This window comes from Stylophora pistillata, chromosome 2 (genome assembly GCF_964205215.1).
Source record: "Stylophora pistillata chromosome 2, jaStyPist1.2, whole genome shotgun sequence".
Classification (NCBI taxonomy): domain Eukaryota; kingdom Metazoa; phylum Cnidaria; class Anthozoa; order Scleractinia; family Pocilloporidae; genus Stylophora; species Stylophora pistillata.
The window spans coordinates 41,356,982-41,370,525 of record NC_142520.1 but is presented as its reverse complement, the minus strand read 5'-3'; the positions used below and the strand labels follow the sequence as shown (position 1 = coordinate 41,370,525).

General features: G+C 37.4%; 1 protein-coding gene, 1 long non-coding RNA gene and 1 pseudogene across 3 annotated transcripts; 2 read left to right on the top strand and 1 right to left on the bottom strand.

The window, feature by feature from the left end:
- Positions 1-683: 683 nt before the first annotated feature.
- Positions 684-3,825, top strand: LOC148739544 (uncharacterized). The gene is made up of 3 exons (XR_015996153.1): positions 684-738; positions 1,674-1,820; positions 3,252-3,825. It is a non-coding gene; the product is annotated as an uncharacterized LOC148739544 (long non-coding RNA).
- A 204-nt stretch (positions 3,826-4,029) lies between these two features.
- On the top strand, positions 4,030-7,151 carry LOC111344681 (MTOR-associated protein MEAK7). Of its 2 annotated transcripts, XM_088747350.1 has the most exons (4): positions 4,030-4,146; positions 4,842-4,967; positions 5,873-6,100; positions 6,557-7,151. In XM_088747350.1, exons 2-4 carry the CDS (start codon positions 4,961-4,963, stop codon positions 6,865-6,867), a joined length of 546 nt encoding a protein of 181 aa, XP_088603476.1. In that variant the 5' UTR covers positions 4,030-4,146; positions 4,842-4,960; the 3' UTR covers positions 6,868-7,151. The 2 variants fall into 2 exon arrangements, with proteins under 2 accessions (XP_088603476.1, XP_088603475.1); XM_088747349.1 differs by lacking the exons at positions 4,030-4,146; positions 4,842-4,967 and having other exon boundaries at positions 5,598-6,100.
- Positions 7,152-10,515: 3,364 nt separating this feature from the next.
- LOC148739543 (lactadherin-like) lies at positions 10,516-11,434 on the bottom strand (annotated as a pseudogene).
- Positions 11,435-13,544: the final 2,110 nt, after the last annotated feature.

The following is a 13,544-nucleotide window of genomic DNA, read 5'->3' as shown; positions in this document are numbered from 1 at the left end:
ATATTTACCTCTGGAGCACTGACGAGTCGACAACTTTAGAAGTTTACGGAAACGACCGTATATCGGATAATCAACGGTTTATTGATATAACTATTCGATCTGAAATCAACAAATTTCACAACAGTTATTTGTGGTATTCACCTACGTTGAGATCCCTAACAAATAAAAAAAGAATTACCGTGGAAAACTCAAACCAAACCTACTTCTATGGCGGGTTTCCATAAACTATGATCTACTGAACTGAAACTGCGGCTTGAATTACCGAACTCGGCGAACTTAAATTCCTGTATCTGGTAAGCGGCTGATTCACATTTTTCCTAAACGTGCTATGACTAGACAGGAAACTAAAACCATTCAAAGTGTAAGTTGTCAATCAAAGTTTGCCTATTGTCCGTTAATAATTAATTCCGTTGAGGGAACAACCTCCACTTCGGTGAATAATTGTTAAGTATTGATAACTTAATTTGTTAATAATTGATCAGTTTCTTCAAACTTTTTAAAGTTTATGATTGTGCTTGGGTTTTACGTATCGCCAGAAAGTCTACAATTTTTTGCCAAATATGTGTTTCACGACGAGGGTTTTGAGAGTATTGGCATAAGATAATATTGTTTACTCTTTAAAAAGACAGCAGTCGACTTTCATCCAAAACACCAGAATTGTAAATTCTGGTGTTTTGGATGATTATGGCTACGTCTGCATTTGCAAAAGGGGATTCAGAGGAAAACATTGCGAAATTGGTAAGAAACCGTTAAGTTTTTTTTTAGCCACGAACGCTATCTCTATTGTGAATCAGATTGTAGCTGTGCACTTAAAGCCAACTCTGTGCTAGACTGCTATCCCGAGCATTGACGGTACAAAAATGGTATTGAAAAGTATCTCTCGTAGGAAACTTTAAATCATACCTGTCATGTTGGAAAGTCAGTCTTGCTAAGTGTCATCGTCCCTATGATTTGTCGACTAAGAGGTTTTTACGACCTATATATGACTGAGGAATCGTGGCATCGTTGTCGCGATGTTAGTGGCTGCGCATGCATTTAGTGTGCTGAAGTCCAATGGAAATAAATTCGACTGTTTTGTAACATGGTCCTACAGAGCTTGACAAAATCTAGAGATCCACCGAAGCCATGGAAAAAAACGCATTGAAAAATGGAGTCGTCCTAACAGTAAAACAGTAAACGCTAGTATCGATAAAGTCCTACATACCGCTAAGATAAAAAAAAAAAGAAAAAAAAAAAAAAAACAGCATAGCGTGCAAAATCCTGAACAAACGTAAAGAGTCAAACGCTAAAAAGTTGAAGATCAATATGCTCATCTAGAATACTGGAAAAATGGAACCAGCAAATTTGCCGGTCGAAAAATAGATATATCGTAAAAATGGTTCATAGAATGCTTGAGCCCAGGTAGGACTATTAGGACACAAACGATAGAATGTCATCGAAACCATTTCATTAAAGTTGAAAGCAAAACTGCCAAAATCTTTGCCAAAGTCCAAAAAGTTAGCGTTCGCCCGTGGACTCCTTGACATCGGCCTTATATGACTTTGATAAGTCTGACTAAAAATTAGATTAAAAGGCGCATGTTTATCTGCAATAATGAAACTGTGGAAACAAATTGACTCTTTCATGTTTTCCAAAATATATTGAAGAATGGACGTATTGTTTTTCATTTCTAGATATTGATGAATGCACCGAGGGACTACACACTTGTGACAAAGATGCTTATTGCAACAATACTGCTGGCTCTTATATGTGTACTGCTGGCTCTTATATGTGTGCTTGTAAGGCAGCATTCCATGGTGACGGAGAAAACTGCATACCGAGTAAGTACTATTGATAAGGATTTGAACTTGAAAGGCATACTGTCGCTTTTTCCGATCAACAATAATCTTCGAAATGTTTGGCAGTTGCTTGTGTTAAAAAAAAATTCATGAAATTTTTCATTTGGCGTGATTTTTCAAGTCATGTAACCCTTAAGCTCTCACGAGTGACCGCTGACCAAGACAGAATTATTCTTTACAATATGGATACAAAGTCAAGTAATGAGAATAAAAAAAAAATACGGGGGGGGAGAGGAGGGGGGGATAGATTTTCGGTTGATCCAAATTCTCTAAACTATAACACCATAAGATATGTGTGGCAGGCAGTAAGGAGAATTATTGATGAGATCTTTGGAGAGTAATTATATAAGGGTTGGGGGGGCCAGGGGGGGCCGGGGGGGACATTGGGATTTGTGGTTTAGTGGTTTTGGCTTTTTTTTAGATCAGTGTTTTTTTTTTTTTTTTTGCCAAAAAAACCTTTGGTTTTTCGGATTTGGTGTTCATTGCGGTTTGCGGATTTTCCAGATTCTTAGCATTTGGTTTTCGGTTTTTCGTTAAAAATACTAACAGGTTTTTTGGATTCGGTATCTGGATCGGTCAGGGCTTTGATGACAGGGATGTGAAACTTTAGCGGCTTTGACAGTTGCGCATGCCGTTTTGGATTTTGATCGATTTTTTTTCGCGGTTTTGCGGTTTTACATGTTTTTTTCTTTTTACGGTTTTACGATATCCAAAAGACCTCAATACCCCCACCCAAAAGAAATACATCGCTTTTCTCAACGGGAGGAAGGAAGGAAGGAAGAAAGGAACTTTGCTGTTTCATATTGATGAACATAGCTTTCAAAATGGGCTCAACTGTCTATTCTATTTCGATTTACAAATCGACAGTGGTTTACTATGATGACGACTATCGATGTCGATAAAAGTAAACACCACGCTGAATCACTGTCGATTTGTTTTTTTACCAAAATATATCGACGTCAAGAACAACCTCGTTCCCACGGTCTCTTATCTTCCCGCCTATTCGCTCGCTCCAGGGTGCGGGAAGATGAGAGACCCTGGGAACGAGGTTGCGTCAAATAAAACATTTTTTTAAGTGCGTGACCATTGCGTGACATGCTGATGCGAACAAAGTTGTCTGTACTCTTATCGACAACGGCAAATTAGCTTATCAGATTGCGACATTAATGCCAATTGGGGTGAAATATTTATTCCCTAAGACTTTTAGGAAGTAGGGCACATCGTTTGGAGAACTAAATCTTGGGATTGTCAATCTGCTAAGAGTTTTTAATCTAAGATCCCTTTATAATGATTTCAAAGCCATGATCACTAAGTAAATTGATTAATTGAATTATTAATTTACTAGTTGTCCAATTGATTGGTTTATTTCAATTAAGAAAGCAGCGATTTTAGTCCTTTTTATTGTGTTGTTAGAAACACCAATAAAGAAGTCAGTAATCCTTCAAAATAACCAACTTATTTTGACGACCTGGCTCAGTTCTTGAAACCCACACTTGGAAATCACAGTCAGTGGGTGCCTTGTTACCGCGCCTCCTCTCATGACTGGAGTATAAGTACCTTCCACGCGAGGTGTGATGGGAAACGGGAAACAGTCTCCATCATAGAAGCAGGACAGTACGTCTTTGGAGGATACACAGACATTTCATGGGGTAAATCATTAATGCTTTTCTATTACTTTTAGCTTTTTAATTTACCGACTCTATGTCGCTTAGCTTGAATGTTTTTGTATCGACTGGTTGGTGTTACTAAGCTCTCCCATTCGAATGGCTTTGAATTGGCCCTCGTGAGCGAAACACGAAAGAAAGGTTTTGTTTATCAATTCGGAAGTCGAGATTATCGAGCCTCGTCATCGGATTAAAAACCATGGAATCATTTTTTTCACCAAAGTTATGCAAACAGTTTCACAGTCTACTTTTGTCCACCCTTGACCTTTTTTAATTCTACCAGAGAAGGATCGTAAGTCTTTCTATTTCTACAGAGTCGAGTGGAGGCTTCCGACCCCCTCCCCACCCCTCATCGGCATTTAATTTTCTATAGTCCTTCCTTTATTCTCTGTCAGCAACGATTCATCCCCCCTCCACTCCCCCTGAAAACCATGTGATCCTTTTCAAAATCCTTCCCCTCTCTCAGGCGATAAATACTGACTAGTCCCTCAGAGAGAGCTCATTTTTGTGTTTTCCCCTTTCTGTTTAGTCTCCATGCATCAGTTTGCCTTGTCAGAACAAAGGGTCATGCGCTGCACAGTACGCAGAGAACAGTTACTTGTGCGTTTGCGCAGAAGGATTCAAAGGGAAACATTGTTAATTGGGTGAGGAAGCATCAGCTATAGTGCTGCATGAGCTTATAAGTTGGAGTGCATTTTATATATCTTATTAACCAAGCGCGAGGGCCGTACTGGGAGAATGTCGGCCCGAGGTCTTGACAGTGCGGACCGAGCGTAGCGAGGTCCGTACAAAAAACACCGAGGGCTGATATTCTTCCAGTACGGTCCCGAGCAAGCTTGGTCAATAAGAGATTTATTATACGACCGAAGTTCAAAGGGACACAAGTGCGGTATCATTCAGGACCATTCGGGACAGTGCCCAGTCCAATACTGAGAGAATATTGACCGGCAATAGAGCATTTTGATTTGTTGATTTTAGTTATTGGCCCGCTGACTGCCCGAGTCGTGTAATAAATTCATTTATTCATTACACTGATGGAATATCGCTGGCAATGCTTTTCACGTGAAAGTAATTTGCTTCTTTTACTCAGCGAAGTTGGCGCTCTCAAATCCCAACTCTCATTAAATAATTTATCTCAACCACCATTTCCGCTTTGTTTATTTTTTGTTTATGGTTTTATAATTTTCCATCATTTCGTAGCCCTGGTTGTAAGAGTGATAACATGTGTCATACACTAACTTGTCTGAAATTCAAATTGCACTCCATAAGAAAAAATTACCTCTTCTATAAGTTTCCCAATGTACTTTTTAAGAATGGGCTTACTTTTTTTCATTTCTAGATATTGATAAATGCGCTGAGGGACTACACACTTGTGACAAAAATACTTATTGCAACAATACTGCTGGCTCCTATATATGTACTTGTAAGCCAGCATACCGTGGTGACGGAGAAAACTGCATGCCACGTAAGTATCATCATTACAGTTTTTGACCTTGAAAGGTATACGGTCGCTTTTTCCGATAAAGAAAATCTTGGAAGTGCATGGCAATTAATCGTTTAAAAGAATTCACTAATTTACTTAATTACTTATCACTAAATTTTTGTTGATACAATTTTAGAAGTCATTTAGCCCTTAAACTACGACGAGTGACCAAGACAGAGTTTCTCATTTCAATATCGATACAAAGTCAAGCAGACAAGTGAAGAGAATAAAGAAAAATGTCAGTTGGGGGCTGCGATACCAAATTCTCTGAACTAACATCATAAGAATTGTATGGCAGACAGTAAGGAGAATTAAAGGCTGATAGTTTCTAAAGAAACTGTTTGGGGCTGCGTCGGTGGGAGTAACGAAATAATTTGGATCTATCAACAAAGTTGAAATGGTAAATTGGCCTCCGTAACGATTACAAAAGCTGACGTTTCGAGCGTTAGCCCTTCGTCGGAGCGAATGGAGGAATTGTGGGTTGTGTGTGCTTTTAAAGGCAGAAATTGGAGCTACGTTATTTTCTGCCTTTAAAAGCACACACAACCCACAATTCCTCTATTCGCTCTAACGAAGGGCTAACACTCGAAACGTCAGCTTTTGTAATCGTTAAGGTGGCCAATTTACCATTTCAACTTTGTTGATATATCCAAATTAGTAAAGAGAATTACTGATGAGCTCTTAGGAATAAGAAGGTAAGAAGAAAGACATGGCTTTTCCCAAAGAGAGGAAGGAGGGAAGGAAGTTTGCTGTTTGATCTTGACGGACATGGCTTCCAAAGTGGCTTTTTGTCAATTCTATCTCGATTTAACAAATCTACATGGTTGTCAAGAAATTGTAACAAAAGTACTAATCCTTCTTTGTTATGATGTTCTTAAATACACCAGCAATAAAGTCAGTAATCCTTCAAAAGAATGCAACTTATCTTGTCGATCTGGCTCGGTTCTTGAAACCCACACTTGGAGATCACAGTAAGTGGGTGCTGTGTTACCGCGCCTCCTCTCATGGCTGGGGCGCGAGTACTTTCCACACGAGATGCGATGGGAAACGGGACACAATCTCTATCATAAAAGTAGGACAATACTTGTTTGGAGGATACACAGACATTTCATGGGGTATATAAAATACGCTTTCCCATTATTTTTAGCTTGTTAATTCACCGAAACTTTATCTCTAAGCTTGATTGTTTTCGTATCACCGCTTTAAGCTTTGGGCTGGTAGTGCAGGCAAGGGTAAAGTTTATGCTTTACCTAAGTGCCACTGTCACTCTCCGGCCTCGGCCTTTTATTATTAGTTTTTATTTATTTACTTATTACTCATTAACGCAGAAGATAATTTTTTGAAAGGTACATTCTATTCAGAAGTCTGGCGTTGCAGTCGTTTGTTTTGTTTTCATAGACAGCATATTCCCACTAAGATCTCCCTTTCTAGTGGCATTTGAATCCACCTTCGCTAGCGAAACACGAAAGAAAGGTTTTGCTCATCAATGAAGTTGTGATGAAATTATCGATCCCCTTTTACTTTCTTTTAAATCTACCAGAGAAGGATCGTAAGTCTTTTTATCGCTACAGAGTCCAGCGGAAGTTACACAAACACTTCTAAAGCGTTCATCTTCTCTCTCGTCAATAAAGAAGGACTGCCACCGTTCAAGAGCCTGGTGAGGTATCCTAACAGTGCTATTTTAAGGTCATTACATCGCGGGGTAACATTTGGTGGAGGTCACGACATCTGCATCAAAGATAATGCCAACAGCAATACACACTCCTACACAGCCTTTGGCCATTCTTATCCACTCCCAAGTGGCGTAAAGGACGGAACAACAACCCTGGCTGGGACTCAATACTTCAAACCTGATGAGTTGGAGGTCTTTTATCTTGATTGAAAGACGAACTATCATATGTAAAACGAAGAACTCAGAAAAGACTGATTCAAATTGCCATTTATTTGCATAACTACCTTTTTGGAGAGACTACTTTATTGAGGATAACGGTTCATTTCTATATCAGCAGAAAAATAATCATTTCACTGTTCATAAACGTAACTTAATTGAAATTGATCTGTAACCATAGGAATATCGGGCCGCTCGATAATATATATACTATGCTTGTTCATCAAATACTGATATTTATCATGACCTGATAGACATATGATGATAGGCATTTAAATGATAGATAGATAGATAGATAAGACTTTATTTATTGAGGATAGCACGTGATAGTGCACAAACACTAATAAACTTGTGGTCCTCTTAATTACAATAAATATATAAATGCAAGTACAATAGAATCATTAATATATTGAAAAAAAAAAAAAAAAAAAAAAAAAAAAGATTACAAATATAAATAGAAATTTAGCTAATTACAAATAATATTTAATTGATAAAATATATAATACAAGTTAATATAAACAAGTAAGAATATATAAAACTACTATCAATAAAATTTACCGATTAAAATGAGCTAAGCATGATTTGTCATCATAATAATATTTAAATACATTGTCTTTAAAGGCCTTAAGTGTATTAGACTTTTTTAATTCAGGCTTTAACTGATTCCATAATTTTATGGCAGAAACTAGAAAAGTTTTCCCTCCTTCTCTAGCCCTTTTAAACTTAGGTAATAAAAAGTTGTATTTACAAAATCTAGTGTTGCGTGAATGTACTGAACTTAATAATCTTAAGCTATCATTAAGATAATTAGGTACACAATAATTAATCCTTTTAAATAGTATTAAACATTTAGCTATCTTAGTAGAGTTATAAAATGGTATCCACTTTAAACGATTGAATAGCATAACTGATGAACTACGTGGTTCAGCATCTAATAAAACCCTAGCAGCTCTCTTTTGTAGCCTAAGTATTCTTAAAAGAGATTCATTAGAGCAAAGTGACTGCCATGCAACATTGGCATAATCAAATAATGGCTTTATCAAACTATTATAAAATAAAAGTCTTTGGTTAAATGGTAAACAAAGTTTGATCTTATTCAAAATTCCAATTCTTTGTGAAATTTTTTTGCACAGTCTGTCAACATAAGTGTTCATTGATAAATCGTGGTCAATGTCTATACCAAGAAGTTTAGCTGAGGGTACTTGTTCCAATGATACACCATTCATAGTTTTAAGAGATAAATTATAACCATCTGGAAGTTTCTTCCCAAGGCGTTTGCCTGTGACCAGTAGTGTTTTAGTCTTTTTTTCATTGAAAGGAAGTTTATTGGTGTGCGTCCAGCATTCAATTTCCTTCAAAGAAGCAGCTAGTGAATCTTGTAGAGAATCAACCGCTGAGATATCTGCCGATAATGTCAGTGTGGTGTCATCAGCATAGAGATCCAGGTCAGCACCATTAACATGTAGAGGCAAATCATTGATATAAATGACAAAAAGTAAAGGGCCAAGGATACTACCCTGTGGAACACCATGCCTCACAAGAGCAGAGTCAGATGTCACATTATCAAGAGCAATAAATTGATGTCTATCAGTCAAGTATGAACTAAACCATTTACGTGCAACTGGAGTTAAACCATAGGCATTCAGCTTTTGCAAAAGAATTTCACGGTCAACCATATCAAAAGCTTTCCTGTAATCAACTAAAAGAAGACCGCTGACTTGATCATTGTCTAGATTAAATAACAAATTGTCTATGACTCGTATAAGAGCAGTGTCTGTTCCATGGTGTTTCCGAAATCCTGACTGTAAAGGGTACAATAGATTGTTTTCACATAAGTAATTATAGAGATGATCGTGTATATGACGTTCCAGAATCTTTGACAAAACTGGTAATAACGAAATGGGTCGATAATTGTCCGGATCCTCACGGTCCCCAGATTTAAACAACGGAATGACTTTCGCTATCTTCCAACAATCAGGGAATACACCAGAATTAATTGAAATATTCAAGATTTGAGTAATTGAATAAGCAATAGCTGGTCCTGTTATTTTCAGATATCTTGCACTTATCTTGTCAATACCCATAGCTTTGTTAGTTTTGAGTCCTAACAGAGCACCCAGCACAAAATCTTTAGTAACAGGAGGAATATTGAAAAGAACATCCGGATCTTTTCTTGAACAAACAAAGTTTTCAACCTTTGAATTGCAATAAGGTACATTAGGTAGTAGATTCCTCAGTGAATCAGCAATTGAAGTGAAGTGATCATTAAACTTTTCAGCCAAAACAACATTTGGCGTCTCAACTGATTTTGATACATCGCCCATTAGCGATTTTATGGTTTTCCAGATCTTTTTAGAGTTTCCCTTGTTGTTGTTGAAACAGGTGTTATAGTATTTATATTTCGCACTGCGAATCATGTTTACAACTTGATTCCTCGCAATTTTGAAGCAGTTCCAATCCGTGACACAACGACTTTGCCTTGCTTTACGTAGTAAAGAATCCCTTCTGCGAAGCGCTTGTAAAATATTCACAGTCATCCATGGAGCTTGATTTTGTTTGGCTACTTTTTTTGCTCGCCACGGACAGTGGGCATCCAAGATGTTATTGAACAGACCCATCCATGCATTTAAGATATCAGTTAAATCGTCAAAAACAAATGCAGTATTCCAAGGAACTTCTTGGAGGTCGGAAACGAAGGCGGATTTGTCAAAATGCTTCGTATTACGATATTGAATCGTTAGAGATTTATTTTGACGCTTGGCGTTATCCTCATATAAACGAACTCCAAATACAGGCAAATGATCTGACAGCCCATTGTTTTTGACGACAATAGACTTAATTCTTTCAGGAAAATTTGACAATACAAAGTCAAGACAGGTTCCGCTTGATGGTCGAGTAACTTCAGTAATGAGCTGTTTGAAATTCATGTTAGAAAAGGCACGTCCCAAGGGATGTTTCTTGTACGCCGGAGAAATAAAATGAGATACTTAATATTTGTATATCGCCGAGTTTTCAAAAAGCCATACAGTCTTGCTCTAAATTTTCTGTTATGTTTTTAACTGTGGCCTCTATTTACTGTATACTCTTATTTCTTAAAAATTAAGGAGAGAAACGCTCACGAGATGTGCGTGGAGGAAGAGAAAAAGGGGACGACAACATGTGTTCCTCCTTCCCGTCATCCTTTTAACTCTCTAATAACATTAATGACAACTACTAAAGCGAGTCAAAATACATTTATTTTCAAAAGCATACGATAGTACACAACAAAACACGAATAGAACCATCATTGGTTCAATTCTCTAGAATTTTTTCTTCAACCGGTTATAATTCCTATAAATAGAAAATTGTATCGAATGCGAAGACATCATATTTTCGTTTATTTTTTCGATCCTCTTTTTGCAACGTCAAGGGAAAACGTTTTCACGCAAGGTAAATAATGAATCCCTGGTTTGGGTGGAGAAATTTCAGTACAATTATAAAATCTGTTATTTGAGATAACAAGCACATTCACACGTTTAAATAAGATTGATACACGCTTGTAATCCAACCGTAAATGTAACTACAAAATACAAGATACTTGCATCTCACGTACACATTCACTTCCGGTCCATATTCGTAGGAAACAATCATAAAGGTTTGAATATTCCCACAATGAAGCCTACTTATGGCATTCACCATTCCTTTCCACAAGACTAAAGAGTTTTCAAGCAGAAATATTGCACTGTTGTTGAGTTTCTCGTCTACTGCACGAACACTTCGACCTTCATACCAGGGAATGTCGAAAAGGTTACCGGGTAATTAAAATCGAATGTATCTTGCTTGGACTGGGTTATTCAGTGTATGCTTTACAATGGTATTAAGTCTTAATTCGCGTCAAAGGTCTGCCAAGAAAAAAACAAAACACTTAATTGTTAGGGAAAATGAAGTCTCAGTAAAGCTACTTCAAAGGGATTCTCCACCAACATCATTTGTTTTCTAGATCTGTCTTGAGCTTGAATAGTTTCGCTTAGTCGATAGAGAGGAGGACAAGATTGTAACCACTTTGAAAAATGTGAAAAAAAAAAAAAAACTAAAAATCTTGGAAATAATAGAGATTACTCTTTATCCCCTAAGTTATGATTTTTAAATAAGTTTTTATTATTGCTAACTGGTAAATCCTTCCTTAGCCATGAAGCTCAAAGAAAAAACCTATGGCCAGAATATATATGAAGTAGAGGTATATATACAGTTTGCTGAAAAGTGGTCGCCTCCATTCATACCTTTTCGACGTTTTGTTCTTTATATGCAGTCCAACTAGCACCATCAGTAGAATAGGAGACCCTGCAGCTTTTTTTATATACGAGCCGTTTACCTTCCCTTGTGTGGCGACTCCGCGGACTGTGTGCCTTGCTCCCAGATCAACTTGTAAATAGTCATCGGTGATTCTAGAAGTCTTCTGACACCAACTCTTTTCTCCATTGAGAAGTTCTATATGTGAATAATAGCTGAAATAATAGGAACTCGCAGTGATCTGGGTGTCAGGTATAATGTTTGGATCTTCTACTTTTAATACACGTGTCATACATCTGCTATCGCAGACCACGTGACGTCAACTGGTCATAACAGACCACGTGACGTCAACTGGTCACACAACATGAAATGGGACCACTTTGAGATAAGCTTTATCTGTATTAGTTTGCACTTTGAATATGCAATTTTTTTTTCTTCTCAACTTTTTGTTCACGGTTGTTATAGTAATTAGTTACTTATCTTAAATTTAAACTAAGTCGCCACATGTATTATTAACTGTCACTTCTGAAGAAGATGCATGTCTAAACATACGAAACGGTCACGTAAAGTTTACTAATCTTGTTTTCCAACATGCGTTTTACTGTCATGTTTGTAACTGCAGTTTGTGTGCTATTTCTTATCGAGGCTATGAGCTGTAAAAAACATGACCAATTAAGTAATTGCGGATATTGTTCAGTCATAACTTAGAACCTTTGCAAACACACGTCACATATTGTGAAAAAGAATCTAGAATAATTTTGAATGAGCAAAAGTTAAAAGCACATAAAATGGACGATGAGTTTCAGTAGCCATTTTGTCAGTTAGGCCTCTATATGCGAGAATTTCAGTCGTCGAAAATGTGCGTTTCCTTTTTTTGATATTTTTTGCTTAGCTGAACATTTAAGAGCAGAATAATAAAGGTTTCTTATCAAAAAATGCAGGCTTAAAAACATACCATCTGGGCAGGACTGAATTTGTCCAAGGGGGAGAACCACGGAGATAAAGAACAAGAGGAGAAAAACTCCCATGTCCGCAAAAAACAAGCTGAACAGAAATCCTTTCGATGTTTTGGAGCTGTTGAGCAAACCGAGAAGCTTAACAGCAGTTTGTTGACGGAGATGTACCACCAATTTAAGGCTACACTCCCTAAAAACGTGTTAGCCAATCACATGTGGCCGTGATATACGAAGGATGTTTCACCACGCTGTGAGATTAATTAATGTGTACTGAAACAGTTAATTTGGTTAGTTTTCTCCTCAGGCAGTTATTTCCACCTTTGACTCTCTATCCTTAGGGAATCTTCTTGTACCGGTTTTGGTAATTATAAGCAACCTCAAATGAAAAAATAAGTTATCAGTTAAACTCTGTGAAAATGCAAGCGCATAAAAAAGTCTAAATATACAAATTGATATCTCTGTGGTATTCTGACCAAATTCCTGAGAAAGTTTAGAACACAATTTTAGAGATCATAGCGTCACTGACGCAGACTCTTTTGTTAATTGTCGCTCTCGCTGAGAGTTCTTTTTTAGCCTGATTACACCTGCAGTTTAAGTATTCTTTCCTCCCATTTCTGAGTTTTTGATATGCAAATTAAATTCGAAGAGAAGGTTCTCCTCTGATTCCAAGTGAAGTTTCCATATTTTGTTTGTGAAATGACTAAGTGCATCTTTTAACTTGTAGCAAGAGAGCACTTCGTGAGCGCGCTCGACACTTTTGATCGTTGTCCACATGGGCGGTCTAGCCAGAAATCAGTTGTAGCTTGTGGCTACACAAAAAAAGGAGGTTTGGAGAACAACCAAATTATGAATGGTGAATATTACCCTAAACAATATTCATGAGGAAAGAAAGAAAGGAAAACTATCTCTCGACGAGAAGTCGAGAGGACCGGCCTTAGAGAGAGTGGCATACATTGCCCAACCGATATACGCAGAGTGAACTGTCAAATGCCCCAACACAACGATTCAGTATGACAATTTTTAAACCGGAATTTTCCACATCGTCAAAAAGCTGGTTTAGACAATGATATCTACCACAAAAACTGAACTTATTCAAAATGAAACGTTTGGATGTAAAATGACTAGTTTTAAAAAGGCCTTTGAAACCGCTTTAGATATTCCTTTCGCTCTATTGTGCATTGAAAATTATTGAATTATGAAAATCTGCGTGGAAGGTTGTTTTATACAACTACGTGATTATGGTAAACATCGCTTTTGAACTCATGGACGTCCTATCAGACGAGCAGATTCTATGTCTCCACTTATCTGCGTTTAAAACCTGCTTATTCCGGTCCATCCTTTTTTGTTATAGTACTTGGCCTACATCGTCACAATGTCTTTTAATTTTGCTAGCGCTTGTCAGCTGATCCGTCAGGTTGCCCAGCAACAGTAAATATGGGAGCCTCA

What these genes read in the sequence shown, in the direction of transcription:
- LOC111344681 (XM_088747349.1), top strand. Translation starts at nt 5,851, where the DNA reads ATGATGTTCTTAAATACACCAGCAATAAAGTCAGTAATCCTTCAAAAG. An exon ending in ATACACAGACATTTCATGGG is followed by an intron (nt 6,101 to 6,556) that starts GTATATAAAATA and finishes TTATCGCTACAG; the next exon opens with AGTCCAGCGGAAGTTACACA.